Raw genomic sequence first — 16,870 nt, 5'->3', positions numbered from 1 at the left:
ATTCTGTGTCTCCTTCTCTCTCTCTGCCCCTTCTCTGCTCACACTCTTTCTCTCTCTCTCCCTCAAAAATAAATAAACATTTAAAAAAAATTAGAAAAAAAATAAGAAGCATGATGTCAAAGAAGGAGAGATACATACATACATCTTTGGTGTATGGAAAGCTGAGCTCTCTAAAAGCTGCAGCATCCTGTGCTCCTAAGATCTTCTTTTCAAATTTTAAAAATTCTCTCAATTTTCATACACCTAAGTACTTTTAATTATGACTGGAAATATGAATAGAAATGAAAATTTTAACTTATTCGTCAAAGGTCACAGAACCTTTCAACAATATTTGGAATCATCTGCCAATTTACAAAAGAAACCTAATGCACAAATTAGTATATAAGGTAACTACAGAACGACTATATATCATCTTCCAACAAAACACCCAAGTAAGATTTGAAACGAGGGCGCCTGGGTGGCTCAGTCAGTTAAGCGTCTGACTCTTGATTTCTGCTCATGTCATGATCTCACGGATTCATGAATTCAAGCCCTGCCCGCATCAGGCTCTGCACTGACAGTTCTGAGCCTGCTTGGACTTCTCTCTCTCCTTCTCTCTCTACCCCTCTCCCCACACGTGCTCTCTCTCTCTCTCTCTCTCTCTTGAATAAACATAAAAAAAAAAAAAAAAGATTTGAAATGGTAAAACCTTACAACAGCATCATTTCCTATGTCCCCAACACTCGTTACCTGATCAGCAAACTGGGTCATGTAGCGCTGGAGTCTGGTCTGGTTGTCAGTCTGCTCGCACATTTGCACTAAGATATCAAAGTCACAGTACTTTTCTGCTAATGAAGCAGCCCACGGGTATTGGCCTAGTGTGACTGTAGAAATGAGAACAGATGGAAAAATTTCTGTTAGTGAAAACTTATTATGTGATAGAAAGTATTACTTGAAACTTTACCTTTAATTCATATTATATTCTAAAAAATAACGGAATAGAAACCTTTCCACTTACTGGCATTTAGTTTCATAATCCTTATAAACTCATTAGAGAGGCAAATTTAATCCCCTGCTTCATCACTGCCTACCCAAGATGTTAGTCCCTTCCTTGGTACACTAGCAAAACGAGCTACTTCTCCTAACTCTAGCTATGAAAATAATGTGTCCTTTGCCGAACACTGTTCCATCTGTACCCTCTAACCGCCCTCATCGTGCTCTACTGTGCAGTCGACTTATTCATGTAAAAGTCTGAGATAAGCTCTTTGAGCACAGTCTCCAGTTGTTTTTAATTTATTCATTTTCAAATCATCTTCAGCACCATCTATGGTACTCGTACCTGGAAAGGTGTGAAGACAAGGTCGAACAAATGAATGAATGCAGAAAGCTGTACATACATGCTTTGCTTTACGTTCTCTGTTACAGTTGGATTAATGATATTACACTGAATATGCTACATTAACGATTGGACTCCGTCACCCGTTCCGCAACGCCGAAGACCCATAGCCATTGCTAAATATCATGCACTTACGAAGTGGAGATAGGAGATCTGATCTTTTCTGTAGGTATTCCATTTCCAGACTGCTGTATCTTTCTTGATCACCAGATTTGTCCAGAGACTTAAGCTGGGAAACGTAACCATCCAGGAAGCAATCAATCAGTGCTACCAGCTGCTCTGTCAGAATGTTTCGGAGGTTGCTGTCTGCCTGAGGATATACCACTTTCAGGACAATCCCATGCTGGCGCACGATTACTGTTCGGATGCCCCCAGGACCACTCGTTGCTATGAAATCACATAAAGTAATATGGTAAGTAAGGGTTCTACAATGGCTAGGGGAAAGACCAACTGCCTAAGAACTATCATGTCACCGCTGCTGGAAAAATAAACCAAATAGGGGTTCAGGTGACCCCTCTCTATGTCCTGCTTAAATCCCATCTTCTCTATGGAGACTTCCTCAACACAGCCAGGTGAACATGATCCTCTCCCTTCTAAATTCCGTCAGTGCTAACTCCACTTACTTTCTTGTATTAAATCAACATTAACTATTGTCAATACCTCTAGGGCCAGGACCTCCTTCTTTGAATAACCATATGCACTAAAATCTAGTAGACAAAGGGCGCCTGGCTGGCTTAGTAGAGCATGTGACTCTTGATCTCAGGATCGTGAATTCAAGCACCACGTCAGGGGTAGAGATTACTTAAAATTTTTTTTTTTTAAATCTAGTGGACGCATAATAAGTATCAGACAAATCTACAAAGTATTCTAAGAGAATAAGGCAATTTTCACAAGAATTACTCATTCTGGAGGTGGCACTTATTTTTCATTTCACTCACAAACCCACACTAATGGAATAATACAGCTTCCAGAAACGACAGGCCATTAGAAATATATTTTGAAGGACTGCTAATAATAAACCAGTACATTTGCGCTCAGAGCTTGCAATCTCACCTGTCCAAGGAACATACTCAGGTTCTTGTTCTACTGGCTCTTTTCTATATAAGGAGTTTCTATTCTGTCGATAATGACAGGCAGCTTGTAGCATGTCCTAGAAAAAAATGCATCAGCATATGCAGAAAGTGATGAGTCCCAGTATTTTTAAAGATAATTTGAAACATCAAAGTCTATTAATACTAAGAAAATACTCAGCTCAAGTCTGTAAGAATTACTCTTTTGGTTCTTTCTGCATTTGAAATTTGTTTTACTCCATAACTTAACTTTAATTTTGGAAAACTTACTAACCAAAGTAGGAAAACCATTGCTATAAAGAACATTATCTAAGATTAAATGGAACATTTTAATCAATAATGTAACTATGAAGTTCTTGAGTAATTAAGACACTTAGTTACTATAACATTAATACATTTGCCATGATATACGTATCTTTCTCCAGATAAAAGGTTATTATTTTATTATAATCCAGAACCCCGGATTATAGAAACTTTTAATATGCATAAGACATTCAAAATGCTTGATAAATAAAACGACTGTACTTTTCTAAATTTTTTGAATTAAATGCTAAAACACTTTTAAATTACTGGCAATACAGAGTTGGAATATGGAAACCACTTTCTCTTCCAGCCACACTCCGGTCTTTGATTTGCTGAAATCTTCACCGTGGTTTTGTACCTTGAGAATACTGTTCACATTGATCACCACTTCAGCCCATTCAACAGATTCCAAAGATGTTTCCTTTAAGACCTGCTCCTCGTGCTCCAGTAAACACTCGCAAATGGTGTCTACCTGCGACACCTGAGGGAGTACAGAGAAGGCAACTACTTTTAACAAAAACCATGGCGATGGGTAATAATCACAACTGCCCAGAATCTACTCAACGGGCTTTTCTCATAAAGTCATATTCTTAGCTCATTACTCAGAATAAAACAGTTGATGGCAAAAAATACATTTAAAAAGAAGTAGGGAGAGAAAATACTGTGCAAGGGATCCTTGAGCAACACAGGTTTGAGATGCGTGGGTCTGCTTACATGTAGATGTTTTTCGATACCTTACAGTACTGTAAATTTATTTTCTCTTCTTCAGGATTTTTTTAAAAACATTTTGACTGCATGGGGGGTCGGGCACCCTTAACCCTCACATTGTTCAAGGGTCAATTATATAATTTCTAACTGTTCTTTTCTAATTTTTGTCATTACTAACACACGGAGGTAACGGTGCAAAACTGTTCTTAAAGCACTGAAACCCTTGTTTCCAGTTTCAGCCCACAGTTAAACTTTCCCTACCTTACTACTTAATACACCTAGAGTTTGCATAGCATTGGGCACTCAGAGATAAGGAAAAACAGAAATCAGGTTTGCTGCCCTTAAGTATACAAACTAGTTGAAGGAGCAAGACCTATACACAAACCGTGGCCCAACCAGAATCATTGTCTTTTAAACCCTGTTCTGCCTTCTCAGATGTTAGTCAAAGGCACATTAACAGCCCTAGCAAGAGACTTTTGGCTCATTTCATTTAAAAGATTAAGTGTAAGAATTTTTTTTTTAGGGTGCAATATTTACTTATTTATTTAATTCACGTTTGTTTGCTTATTTATTTTGAGAGAGATAGAGCAAGCAGGACAGAGAGAGAATCCCAAGTAAGCTCTGCACTGCAGGGCAGAGGCCGATGAGGAGCTTGAACTCAAGAACTATGAGATTATGACCTGAGCTGAAATCGAGAGTCAGATGCTTAACTGACTAAGCCACCCAGGTGCCCCAAACTGAAGAATTTTTTTTAATACTGTTAACGTGAAAACGATAGGGAAAGCATGTATGATATGATATATGATATGATATGATAGCAGAAAATTATTGTCAAAACATTTGCTCAACACCTTTATGATAGGAGTTACATACTCAGCGGTCTCAAATTCTGTTCATATGCTAACCTGAAAGTCTGACACTTAAACAGTTACCTCTGCTTTAATGGAACCCTGGGATTCAGAACTACACCCAAAGGAAGCTTAAGGCCAGTAAACGTCATAGTCTTAAACATTACCATTTCCCATATGGAGTGTTCTTTTGAAAAAACCTATCACATTTTTGGTTTTGTCCTATGCTATTCCTAACGTACTATTCCTGAATTATGTATCCAACTGATAATCCTTTCTGATTTCCAAATCATTCCTTTTTTTTCCAGTTATCTGGAAAATATATACTGAATTAACTAGTATGCTTTCCACTTTGATCCGAATGCAGAAAAAAGAACACGACTCTTAATTCTTTCAAATAATTTGTGAATTTTTTAACAAAAACTTTGTTTTGCTGTATAAAATTAAGTATGAACAAAGACAAAAAAAAAAAAAAGACACAAAAGTTACAACACTTTAATTGTGAAAGCAACCTATATGCCTTAAGGGTCCTATCTTTTTCCCTTCAAAACCCCAACATCCTCTCAAAGCTGAAGCCTTGCGAGGCTTACGACCCATTTCCGAATTTCCTTCCTCAAATGTATTAAAACCTACTAACTCTCCTTACAATACTCCAGTCCCTCCATTCCAAAAGCCGGATGGTTCTTACAGACTAGTTCAGGATCTCAGAATTACCTGAGGCTGCTGGCCCCAATCCATATACCCTCCTCTCCACCATGCCACCCTCCACCATGTACTTCATGGACTTGGATCTTAAGAACACATTCTTCACTATTCCCATCTCCTCAGAATTCCAAGACCTTTTCACCTCCACCTAGACTGACCCTGACACCCAACACTCCCAACAGTTAACTTGGACAGCTCTCCAGCAGGGTTTTAGGGATAGACCCCAACTCTTTGGACAAGCTCTGGCATCAGATCTAACCTCTCCCTCCCAAAAAGTACTCTTTTTCACAATGGCCAGCTGACCAGCATCTTCCTCTTTTCTCCCTCCAAAGTTTACAGGTTTTTCTTTTCCTTTGAAAATAAATTGATTTTAACAGCAAGGTAGATAGTAGGATCCTAGCAGGCGCCTGAGAAGAGTTTAGTGAAGGGACGGTTGGCAGAGGAAGGGGATCTGCAGAGGAAGGGGCGGCACCCAGGGCTAGCGACAGGGAAGCCACCCCTAAGCCCAGGTGTGAAGGGGCACTGGGAAGCAGCAGTTACTGGGAACGCGGAGAGCAGCCAGAGGGAAGCCGCAGTCTCTGACAGAAGGCACAGCAAACTGCAGTGGAAGCAGGGAGGGAATGAGGCTGGGGGGAGGGGGGCATGACAGAACAGAGAATAACAGTGCCTCACCTCTGTTAAAGGCAACAAGAAGCCACAGGGCAAAGGAACCCACTGGCGAAGGTGCCCTCTGAGGCAGAGTCAAGAGTGGATTTGGAGAGACAAAAGGAAAACACCCAGCAGACAGTAGGGAAGATTTCTTAGTCAAGTTTGCAAGCTCTAATTTGTAGGGAAAGTGACGAATAAATATGGAGTCCTATTTAAAATTTCAATGAGATTTTTTTGGCCTCAAGCTTTTTCTCTGTTGGGGGCATGATCAGCCAACGGACCAGCTCTACAAAGCCACATTAAGGGCAAAATAACAACCCTTACTTCTCTAAAAAAGACGTCTGCGGGGGTCAGGTTGGATGGGATTTCGCAGTCCCTCTTATTTAAAGCAATCATTATTGCTGTGTTCACGAGCTCAGAGAGCCTCGAGTGGTAGTTCTTGAGAACGATGGCGGCTGATAACTTTTCGGCATGCTCACAGAGCAACAGGCGAGTTGCCATGGGCATCCCTCGAACTGCAAAAGTGCCAAGACGTCCAAATAAGCCAACCTGGTGAAACACAAACACATGTTCTTAGAAAGCATTTACAGTAACGTACAAAGTAATGCAGTCTTATCTCCCCCAGAAGCACACTGGGTACAGAGCCACTGGCCTCATCTGCCCCCAAAAAAGTACCTCAGCTACCTCTCCTTTTTGCTGTTTTGAACACGAACACACACACACACACACACACACACACACACACACACACACACACACACACACACCATTCAGCCAGAGCTGTGAGCACCTATAAGAAAGGGCAGATGGTTCCTCTTCTGAGATTAGGGCCATTCCATCACTCCATCTTATTTCTTACTTATGGTTATGAAAATTGTAAAATTGCTCTTTTCTACATAACTTCCCTACATTCAAGATCCTCAGGAACTAGACACTCAGCAGTTTCCATCTTCAGCACCTGATTCCCAGAACCTTAAAGCCATGGGGAGGGTGGGAGAGTCTTTAATCCTTTGCACTATCTACCTCTGGTCTGCCTGATGCCTGGTTCAGGCGTTGCTAGGTTCCAAGACTTGTAAGCTTTCTCATTTGATGAAGCGGTACATCCCAACTAGGAAGCCAAGAGACATCTAAATACTGAATACTCTTCCACATTTTAAGTGTGATCTATTTCATTAACAAAGTGACTTGGTTTTTATATGCTGAGGTTTATTTTAAATAAAGTACAAAGAAAACAAAAATAAACAGTAACCCAAATCCCCAGGGAATTCCTATGGACAGAAGCGATGCATGCACATGGTTAAGAAAAAAAAAATTTTGGGGGGTGCCTGGGTGGCTCAGTCGGTTAAGCGTCCAACTTCGGTTCAGGTCATGATCTCACGGCTTGTGAGTTTGAGCCCCGTGTCGGGCTCTGTGCTGACAGCTCAGAGCCTGGAGCCTCTTCAGATTCTGTGTCTTTCTCTCTCTCTCTGCCCCTCCCCCGCTCACACTCTGCCTCTCAAAAATAAACGTTAAAAAAAATTTTTGTTTTAAGAAAAGAAAAAAAATTAAGAAAAAGAAAAAAAATGTTTTTCTGAATTAGATTTATTACAACGAGCTAAAAAAAACAATGAGGAATCTACCTTTTGCTAAATGGTTTTCTGCAAATACCCCATGAGGTTAGTCTTCTTCTTTTTTTTTTTTTTTTAAAGTATAAAGACAGCCCTGAAGTGTGTAAAAGGAAACCCAGGGCGGAAGGCTGTTTCCCACAAAATAGAATCATTTAGGAACATCAGCAGTCAAGACAAGAAGAACAAGAGGTAATTACAGTGAAAAGCCAAAACAACTTGTGTCTTGGCAAGACTTGGTTTTGTAAACAAACTTGGTTTACAAGTGCATGTCAAGGGGTGCCTGGGTGGCTCAGTCAGTTAAGCATCGGACTTCAGTTCAGGTCATGATCTCGCCGATCCGGAGTTTGAGCCCTGCATCAGACTCTGTGCTGACAGCTCAGAGCCTGGAGCCTGTTTCAGATTCTATGCCTCTCTCTGTCCACCCCTCCCCTGCTTGCACTCTGTCTCTGTCTCTCTCTCTCTCAAAAATAAACATTAAAAAATGTTTTTAAAAACACAAAAACAAGCACACGTCAAGAACAAACACTCCAACATCAGCCAACTGAAAACAAAAGATAAAAGATGACATTCACGCGTCTTTTTCCTTTTTCTCTGTGTAAAAATGCTCTTTCCCTTTTTCTAAATGAGAGAAGATGGTTTCTACACTGGGAATGACCATGGAAATGCTGTGTGTCCAGGGTGCTGCCGGCACCTCTCACTGCCTGCCTCTGCGAGCAGGGAACCTGGGCAACGAGAGGACGGACATGACCTCTCTTGGTTGCAGAACCATTTCTTGCCACTTTGCTGCCAAATTCACTCATTAAACTGCTTAAAAGAAAAGCCACACCCTGACTTCTGAGAACATACAGCAATCATACATAAAGACACACCGACTAAGAGGACAGCACACAAGAACCCTTCCTTCCGAGAATACAACCAAAAGAGAGTGGGTGTGATAAACCAGGGCCATAAGGAAGGATAATACTGTAGGTTGGACCTCAAGGCTCTCAGGAACATTCTCTACCATCCCAAATGAATAGCAAAGTCAGGAAAGAGGGCGTGAAGCTCTAACCCATGGAAGAGAACAATACAAAATATTTAACAAAGGGTTCTCTTCTCAACACGCTCCTCCCCTCGAGGCTCAACTAACAGCGCAGGTGTGGGTCACCACTCCGGAAATCTCTCCACCACACTGTCCATGGTGAAAGCAGAGAGCCTGACTTGCACATGGTTAGGAAACTTAATAGCGCGGAGAGGTACAAGTCCCCCGCCCATTCCCTACTGGACCTGCAGTTGTTTCCTTCATATCTTTATATGCTTTTGTGGCATTTCCACACTGGAAGACATTTTGGTTTCTGTAACACAAAGGAGTCACATTATACATGTTGTTCAGCACCTTGTTTTGCTTTTTAGTTTTTTAAAAATGTTTGTTTATTTTTGAGAGACACACACAAGAGTACAAGTGGGGGAGGGGCAGACAGAGAGGGAGACACAGAATCTGAAGCAGGCTCCCGGCTCTGAGCTGTCGGTACAGAGCCCGATGCAGGGCTCGAACCCGCGAATGGGGAGATCGTGACGAGCTGAAGTCGGACGCTTAACCAACCGAGCCACCCAGGGGCCCCTGTACCTTGTTTTGATGGCATCTTCTTTTTCACAACACACTTATTCATTTTTTTTTCTTTTTACCCATTATTTTTAGTGACCGTGGAACAGGTCACTGAATCAATCTGTCTTAATTTATTCAACCTGCTCACCTGGCTATTTTAAAATAAGAGTTCCATTGTCCTTTCTGATTTGAATTCCCTTCTTGGCTCCCTCACAAATACCGCAAATGTAGTTTTTACATGAGGGCGTTCTGCTCATCTGCTTCTATTTGCCTCAGTGCGGCAGCACGGCCAGTGAAGTGGTAACGACACAGTAACGTCACTCAAGCCACACAGCAAAGAGGAGCACATTAACTCCCCGCTTCTAAGGTTCTCTGCACTATGTGTGAGGATATATGCTTCCCTCAACACCGGAAACCCAGAGGCAAAGATACTGTCCTGAGGCCCGGATACTAATTCTCCTCCCCTTTGGAATGAGATATGGCCTCGTTGGTGTTGAATCTGGCCCGAGGAGGAGAGCCTTCTGTTCAGAATTATTTCCTTAGATACAAGTATCTGGTTACACGTTTTTCCTGATTATTAATATAAATTAATAATAAGCATTAATAAGGTAACGCAAGCATAAACACATAGCCGGAATGGGATTTTTAGATCCGGCTAGACACTCCCTTGCAATGCACACTGCTTCCAAGAGCGCAGTGACTCCAGCAGGAGTCTGAAGCCCAGGGAGGCTGTGCCAAAAGAGGCGGTAACTGCTCCTGCCCCCTGGCTCCCTCCCCCTCTGGTCAGTCAGTGTGTCCTCGGGTGGCATGTTAAGGCATGAACTCCTTCCATCCCAGTATGACACCTTCCTGCCACGTGACCGCCACTCCTCCCGTCAAGAGGTACAATCCACTTCTCAATCCTTTTCATCTGGGCTGGCCTGGTGACTTGCTTTGACCAATGTCACTTTGGTGGAAGTAACACGATGTGACATCTAAGGTAAGACCTGAGCAAGACCACAGCTTCTAAGTTCATCCCCGGTGAGTGCTGCCCCGAGACCACAGGAAGCCAGTCCAGACGAAAGGAGGACTGGAGACTAAGTGGAGAAGAACCAAGTGGCCCAACTGACGGCCAATTGTCCGTCAGGCGAGAGAAGCCTGGGGACCTTCCAGCCCAGCCTACCCTAAATGCAGTTCAAGTCGCGGTACCGGCCAAAATCAACAGAAATGTCGCCCAGGTACCCTAAAGAACTGTTTTAATCCACCACAAGTTGAGGATTTGGGGGTGGTTTGTTAGGTACTAACAGTTAACTCATAGTTAATTAGTACACTTGACTAAACAATTATATCAGGAGAAAATGTCGTATTTTCCCCATTAATCTGCAGTCCACCTAAACCCCTAAAAAAAAAAAGAGAGAGAGAGAGAGAGAGAGACAGAGAGAGCGACTTAAATGGAGTTCTCTTGCCAAGACAATAAAAGTAGTCAGGAGCCACGCCATGCATTATAATGAAGCAGAATGTGGAATTAAGAACAATCAAGCTATTTCTGGAATCATAAGAGAGCCACTCTCCACCAAATGGTGATTTAAATTTAATTAAAATTAAATTAAACACAAATGTAGTTCCTCAGTTGTATCAGTCATATCTCAAGTGCTCGGCAGCTGCCTGTGACTAGTGACTACAGAAGACCACAGATACAGAACATTCCCGTCACCACAGGAAGTTCTACTGAGACAGCGTCAGAATCTCTTTAATGTCAAGGCATTACTGATTTTGGAAAAAGTAAGCAAAAGTGGGATTGAGTTTCTTCATGTGGATATGTAATATGCGTGGAAGCCACTACTGATCAACAAAGCAGAGGTGGATGATTCTGCCTAACAATTCTGTCTAGCAGCAAATTTTAATATTCTAATTTTAGACCCAATATAAACGGGAATACTCCTGAAAGAAAACACTTTAAACAGGGAACTGATTCTAATGGCACTTCAAAATTAAAAGCCCATGTATCAAAATCTGTCATCACCTTAAAATGGTTCACTCTTTTTAACAACACAAAGTCAATTCGTGAAAACCTGAGTTTACATAAAAGCACACAACAGATCGGAATGAAAAGCGGGACATCACAGAAAGTGATAAGAAAAACTGAAACATTTCTGCTGAAAGACACTATTTTTCTTCTTTTCACCCTGTTTTCAATGCACTATTTATACTTGAATACCTCGCCCCCGTCACCCCCACCAGCCCTGGAATTACTTAATTTTAAGTCAGCAAAGAAAATGAGAACACTGGTCATGTCCCCACCCAATGAAACATCTCACAATAAGCAAGGATCTCCCATTGCCTTAGAGCTGACAAAAGACACAGGGTCCTGGCCATCCCTGTTCACAGCGACTAGATGCTTACTTGGTGAATAAAGTCCATAAGGAAAGAATGGGCTTTCATTTTGTCTTCTAGCTGGTGAAGAATAATCAGCGATGTATTGCTAAACCCAGGTGCTTCTGTTGAAACACAATAACAAAATTTAAACACATAATATACTGGGTTTACAATAACTACTGCTATTAAAATAAAATCTATACAAAATAAACTTATACAAAATCTATACAAAAAAATCTATACAAAATAAAACCAAAAAAAAAAAAATCTATACAAAAGGAAACCACCAACCTTTCAATGCAATCATTTGTAACATTACCCAAGAATTTAAAAAATTTAGAGGGAAATTTTGGGAGTTTGATACATTTCATAGTGTATTTATTCAAAACACAAAAACATTAAGCTAACAATAGCTTAATCATTGACATCATTCTAAGCTGGACAGATCAAAATAAAGTCAAAGAAAAAAGGTAAGCACTGACGTTTCCTTCCTAAACCTCTAATAAGGCTTAGCAAACTTGCTAAGTAAGAAATAAGGGAGAGAAATGGAGGTTTGGACAGTTTTGCTGGGACGCTGCAGTAGAAGTCTAAGAGGGACAGTCCCCCAGGGCAGGGAGGAAAACCCTGGGCCGAATGTCAAGACACGCCCACTCCTATACACTGAGATTTGCTCAATGCAGCTCTTAGGAAAATGTATACCTTCTATTAGGCAAATACAGTGATTATGCCAGAATTATCATTTAATCTGGGGGCTAACAAGCAGGTGTCAAAGGGGCACCTGCGTGGCTCAGTCGGTTAAGTGTCCAACTTCAGGTCAGGTCAGGTCACGATCTGGCAGTTTGTGAGTCTGAGCCCCGCATCAGGCTCTGCACTGACAGAGTGAAGCCTGCTCGGAATTCTCTCTCTCTCTGCTCCTGTCCTGCTTGCGCACGCTCTTTCAAAATAAATGAATAAACTTTAAAAAATATATACATATATATAAAAAATATATATGTATACAAAATATACATATACATGTATATATGTATACACGTATATACATATATATACACATACACACACACACAGATGCCAAATGCTTACCTATGCTACCAATTTTTTAGAAATAAAATGTGAGAGGAAGCTAAGTAGGGCTAATCTGCTTCAGGTAGAACAAGCAAGATTTGCTCCAATATTCCTTCAGTTTTTATTAGGCAGATCTGTTTGCCTAATAAACTGAGCCTTTTCCAAAATCTACTATAAGGTAGATTACAACCTTTTAAAACATAATAAATAACTGATTTGAAAACTAAAAAAGACATGCTTCAAGAGATGCTTAAAAAAGGAACCAGAATATTCTCAAAACAGATCACTCATAATACGAAAAGTAGAAGTTGTCACCCTCAGGGACAGACTCAGCCCATCGTGGGTCTGAGGCCGGGTAGTCATCCACCAGGTCCACACTGATTTGGGTAACAGCTCTGTCTAGTTCACAGTCGGAATCCAAGTCAGAGTGGGAGGAAAAGAGCTCATCAACCATCATTTGAGCATGACTTAGATCTTTTCTGAAATAAAACGGGAACACGGAAGTATTAAAGGAGGCAAACATTTTCAAAATTCACCACATAAACGTTAATTGGGAAACTCCCGTATTTTAGCCCAAAGTTAATAACGTTATTAAAACGTTAAAACAACATTATTAAAAGTTAGCAACATTTCTTTAAAAGGGACACGAGGGGCGCCTGGCTGGCTCTGTCGGTTATATGTCTGACTCTTGATTTTGGATCAGGTCATGGCCTCATGGGTCGTGAGTTTGAGCCCCACGTCTGGCTCTGCCCTGGCAGTGCAGAGCCTGCTTGAGATTCTCTGTCTCCCCCTCTCTCTCCTCCTCTCCGCTTGCTATCTCTTTCTCTCTCTAAACAAACATTAAAAACATAAATAAGAGAGAGACACCTGTTATGCATTTATTAGTTCAACAAATATATGTCGAATACTTACAACACACCAGGGACTGGAGGCAGAAGGACAAGACACTGACAACACACTCCAAGGTTTCACAAAGGATACGGTGTCACAAGGAGCCGGAGAGTTAAACAAGCAGTCACACGTACCCCATGACAAGGAAAGGGGAGCGCTACAGAACACACCGAAGGGAAACCAAAACCGTCCAAGGGGCAGGGAAAACCTCCCGGAGGAAGACACGGATAAGCAGAGGCCTGTAGTCAAGGAAGAAGAGCAGCGAGGCCGAGGGACTATGAGGAAGGGCACACGGTGGCAGAGAGAGCACACCTCACCCCCATGAGCAGGAATGTCTGCATCTTAGGAAAGAACTGAGGCCACGGGGAGGAGGAGAACACCCAGCGGGGAGAGCCTGCTAGATGATGAGAGGGCACACGAGCAGAGACATGACCAGCCAGAGACCCTAAATGTGGGCAAGTCTAGCCTGGGTGGCTGGCAGCTGATCACAGACAGCGAGTCCACATGAGCCCAACCCCTGAACAGCCAGACTGCAGAATCATGAGCTGTGTTAAAAAAGCTGCTAAGTTCTCGGGTGATTTTGTACAGAACAAAACTCAATGAATAGGCCAAGTCTCACTTCTTTATAACATCGCTAAACCTCTGTATGCAACTTATTTGCCTTCACAGTATACATAAAACATGTTTGCAAGAGGTCTTCCGTGATCACCATTTTTTAAAAAAATTTTTTTCTAAATATTTATTTAGTTTTGAGAGTGAGAGAGACAGAGCATGAGCAGGGGAGGGGCAGAGAGAGAGGGAGACACAGAACCCGAAGCACGCTCCATGCTCTGAGCTGTCAGAACAGAGCCCGACGTGAGGCTCCAACTCACAAACCGCGAGATCGTGACCTGAGCTGAAGTCACTCAGCCGACTGAGCCACCCAGGCGCCCCCCACGATCACCATTTTTAACAGCACGTTGTTATCCATTAAGCGGAGAGGCTTTGTCACACCACGTTTTTTCCTAGACCAGCTGGAAGCCTCTTGTGCCTACCAAGTGCAGAGTAAGTTTGGTAAAGCACCGAAGCTCAGAAAAACATCTGCTCCTTGGTGGCAGCATTCTTCCAACTTGCTCACCAGTCAACAAATAAGGAACGCACGTCAGTAAAATGTGTGCTCAGACATCAACTAAGCCATAATTTAAAAAACTTTTCATACCTGCAGTATTGCAGAAAAGCAGCTTTTAACACTTTAGTTTTATCTTCCTGGGCTATGGTTTCATTCTTTGTAGAAGCCTCAAAAACCATACTCTGTCAAATAAAAAACTGTAATTTAGAGGTGAAGGTATCAGAATATTCTAAATTATTGGAATTTAGACTAGAAACTGGGCCCACCTATGACAGCAACAACACAGATGCACAAACTGTTTACCATACACTTTATACCAGTGGTTTATATACTTAAGACATTGAAACAAGACAAAATGGACCAAATGGTCAACAAAAATCTTATCAAAATGGTATATATAACCAAAGCAGTCTTGGAAAAGAAAAAATTGGAAGTATCACAATCCTAGTTATCAAGTTATGCTACAAAGCTGTAGTGATCAGGGGCGCCTGGGTGGCTCAGTCGGTTGAGTGTCCGACTTTAGCTCAGGCCATGATCTCACAGTTCGTGGCTTCGAGCCCTGCATCGGGCTCTGTGCTGACAGCTCGAAGCCTGGAGCCTGGAGCCTGCTTCAGATTCTGTGTCCCCCCCACCCCTCTCTCTCTGCCCCTCCCCTGCTCACACTCTGTCTCTCTCTCTCTCTCAAAAATAAACATTTAAAAAAAATTGCAAAGCTGTAGTAATCAAAACAGTATGGTACTGGCACAACAACAGGCACACAGATCAATGGAACAGAATAGACAGCCCAGAAGTAAACGCACAATTATATGATCAATTTATCTTTGACAAAGGAGGCAAGAATATGCATGGGAAAAAGTCTCTTTAACAAATGGTGATGGGAAAACTGGACAGCTACATGCAAAAGAATGAAACTGGACTACTTTCTTACACTAAACACAAAAATAAACTCAAAGTTTGATTAAGGACCTAAACGTGAGACCTGAAACAATAAAAATCCTAGAAGAGAGCACAGGCAGTAATTTCTCTGACATCCACATTTCTCTAGATATGTACGCTGAGGCCAAGGTAACAAAAGCAAAAATAAACTATTGGGACTAACTCAAAAAGCTTCTGCACAACAAATGAAACAATAAAACTAAAAGACAACCTACTAAATGGAAGACATTTGCAAATGACGTATCTGACAAAGGGTTACTATTCACAGTACATAAAGAACTCATATAACACCCAAAAACCAAACAACTCAATTAAAAAATGAGAAGACATGAACAGACATTTCTTCAAAGACACACAGATGGCCAACAGACGCATGAAAAGATGCTCAACATCACTCATCAACAGAGAAATACTAATCAAAACCACACTGAGATATAACCTCACCCCTGTCAGAATGGCTAAAATCAAAAACAAGAAACAACAAGTGTTGGCAAGAATGTGGGCAAAAAAGGGACCCCTGTGCCCTGTTGGTAGGGATGCAAACTGGTGCAGCCACTGTGGAAAATAGTATGGAGATTCCTCAAAAAGTTAAAAGTACAACTACCCTGGAGTGCCTGGGTGGCTCAGTTAGGTGTCTGACTCTCAATTTCGGCTCAGGTCGTGATCTCACGGTTCGTGGGATGGAGCCCTGAGTCTGGCTCTGCACTGGGTGTGGAGCCTGCTGAAGATCTGCCTCTCCTTGTGCCCCTCTCCCACTCACACGCACACTTGGAGATCTACCCTTCAATCCAGCAATCACACTACTGGATATTTACCAAAAGAATACAAAACACTAATTCAAAAACGTATATGAACTCCTATGTTTAGTTCAGCATTACTTAAAAGAGCCAAATTATGGGAGCAGCCCAAGTGTCCATCAACAGATGAATGGATAAAGAAGATGTATACACACACACACACACACACACACACAATGGGATATTACTCAGCCATAAAAATGAATGAATATTTGCAATTTACAACAACATGGATGGATCTAGGAAGTATAATGCTAAATGAAGTCAGTCAGAGAAAAACAAATACCGTATGATTTCACTCACATGGAGGAAACAAAACAAACGAACAAAGAAAAAAAAGAGACAAAGTGAAAAATAGACTTGACAACTACAGAGAACAAACTGGTGGTAACCAGAGGAGAGGTGAGTGGGGGGACCGGTAAAACAGGTGAAGGGGATTAAGAGCACATTTATCATAAGGAGCACTGAGTAATGTATAGAATTACTGAATCACTACATTGTATACCTGGAACTAATTTAACACTTTATGTTAACTATCCTGGAATAAAAATAAAAATAAAGAATATGAATCGACTCATACAATTTTTTTTTTAAAAAAGATATATAAAACTCAGGGATTATATTGTGAGTAAAACTATCTGGGGGTTTCATCATAAGCCACACAACGTCTCATAGGTTTGCTCTTACACAGTTCACCACAATGTATATTACTAACAATAACGGTTGATTTCAGGCTTAAACAGGGATTTAGAAAAATTTTAAAGAAGTAGAATGCTCTAAGATAGCTTCAGAACATAAGGCAGTATTACAAAACCACAAGGCTACAAAAGAATAAAAGCAAAAAAATTGTTATTTTCCATTGAAACTAC

The 16,870-nt window shown here is 41.4% G+C and overlaps 1 protein-coding gene across 1 annotated transcript in view; it reads right to left on the bottom strand.

The window, feature by feature from the left end:
* The window catches only part of NUP133 (nucleoporin 133), a 58,707-nt gene that overhangs the window by 18,859 nt on the left and 22,978 nt on the right, over nt 1-16,870 (bottom strand). The window contains exons 12-19 of the mRNA XM_043596353.1: nt 14,359-14,450; nt 12,585-12,748; nt 11,232-11,326; nt 5,982-6,206; nt 3,107-3,229; nt 2,429-2,525; nt 1,511-1,762; nt 730-863 (exon numbers count right to left, since the gene is read on the bottom strand). Coding sequence (XP_043452288.1) covers nt 730-863; nt 1,511-1,762; nt 2,429-2,525; nt 3,107-3,229; nt 5,982-6,206; nt 11,232-11,326; nt 12,585-12,748; nt 14,359-14,450 — 1,182 coding nt within the window. The remainder of the gene's footprint in view (nt 1-729; nt 864-1,510; nt 1,763-2,428; nt 2,526-3,106; nt 3,230-5,981; nt 6,207-11,231; nt 11,327-12,584; nt 12,749-14,358; nt 14,451-16,870) is intronic.

The sequence above is a fragment of the Prionailurus bengalensis genome, chromosome D2 (genome assembly GCF_016509475.1).
Source record: "Prionailurus bengalensis isolate Pbe53 chromosome D2, Fcat_Pben_1.1_paternal_pri, whole genome shotgun sequence".
Lineage (NCBI taxonomy): Eukaryota > Metazoa > Chordata > Mammalia > Carnivora > Felidae > Prionailurus > Prionailurus bengalensis.
The sequence above is the reverse complement of the archived record's forward strand: the minus strand, read 5'-3'. Positions and strand labels throughout refer to the sequence as shown.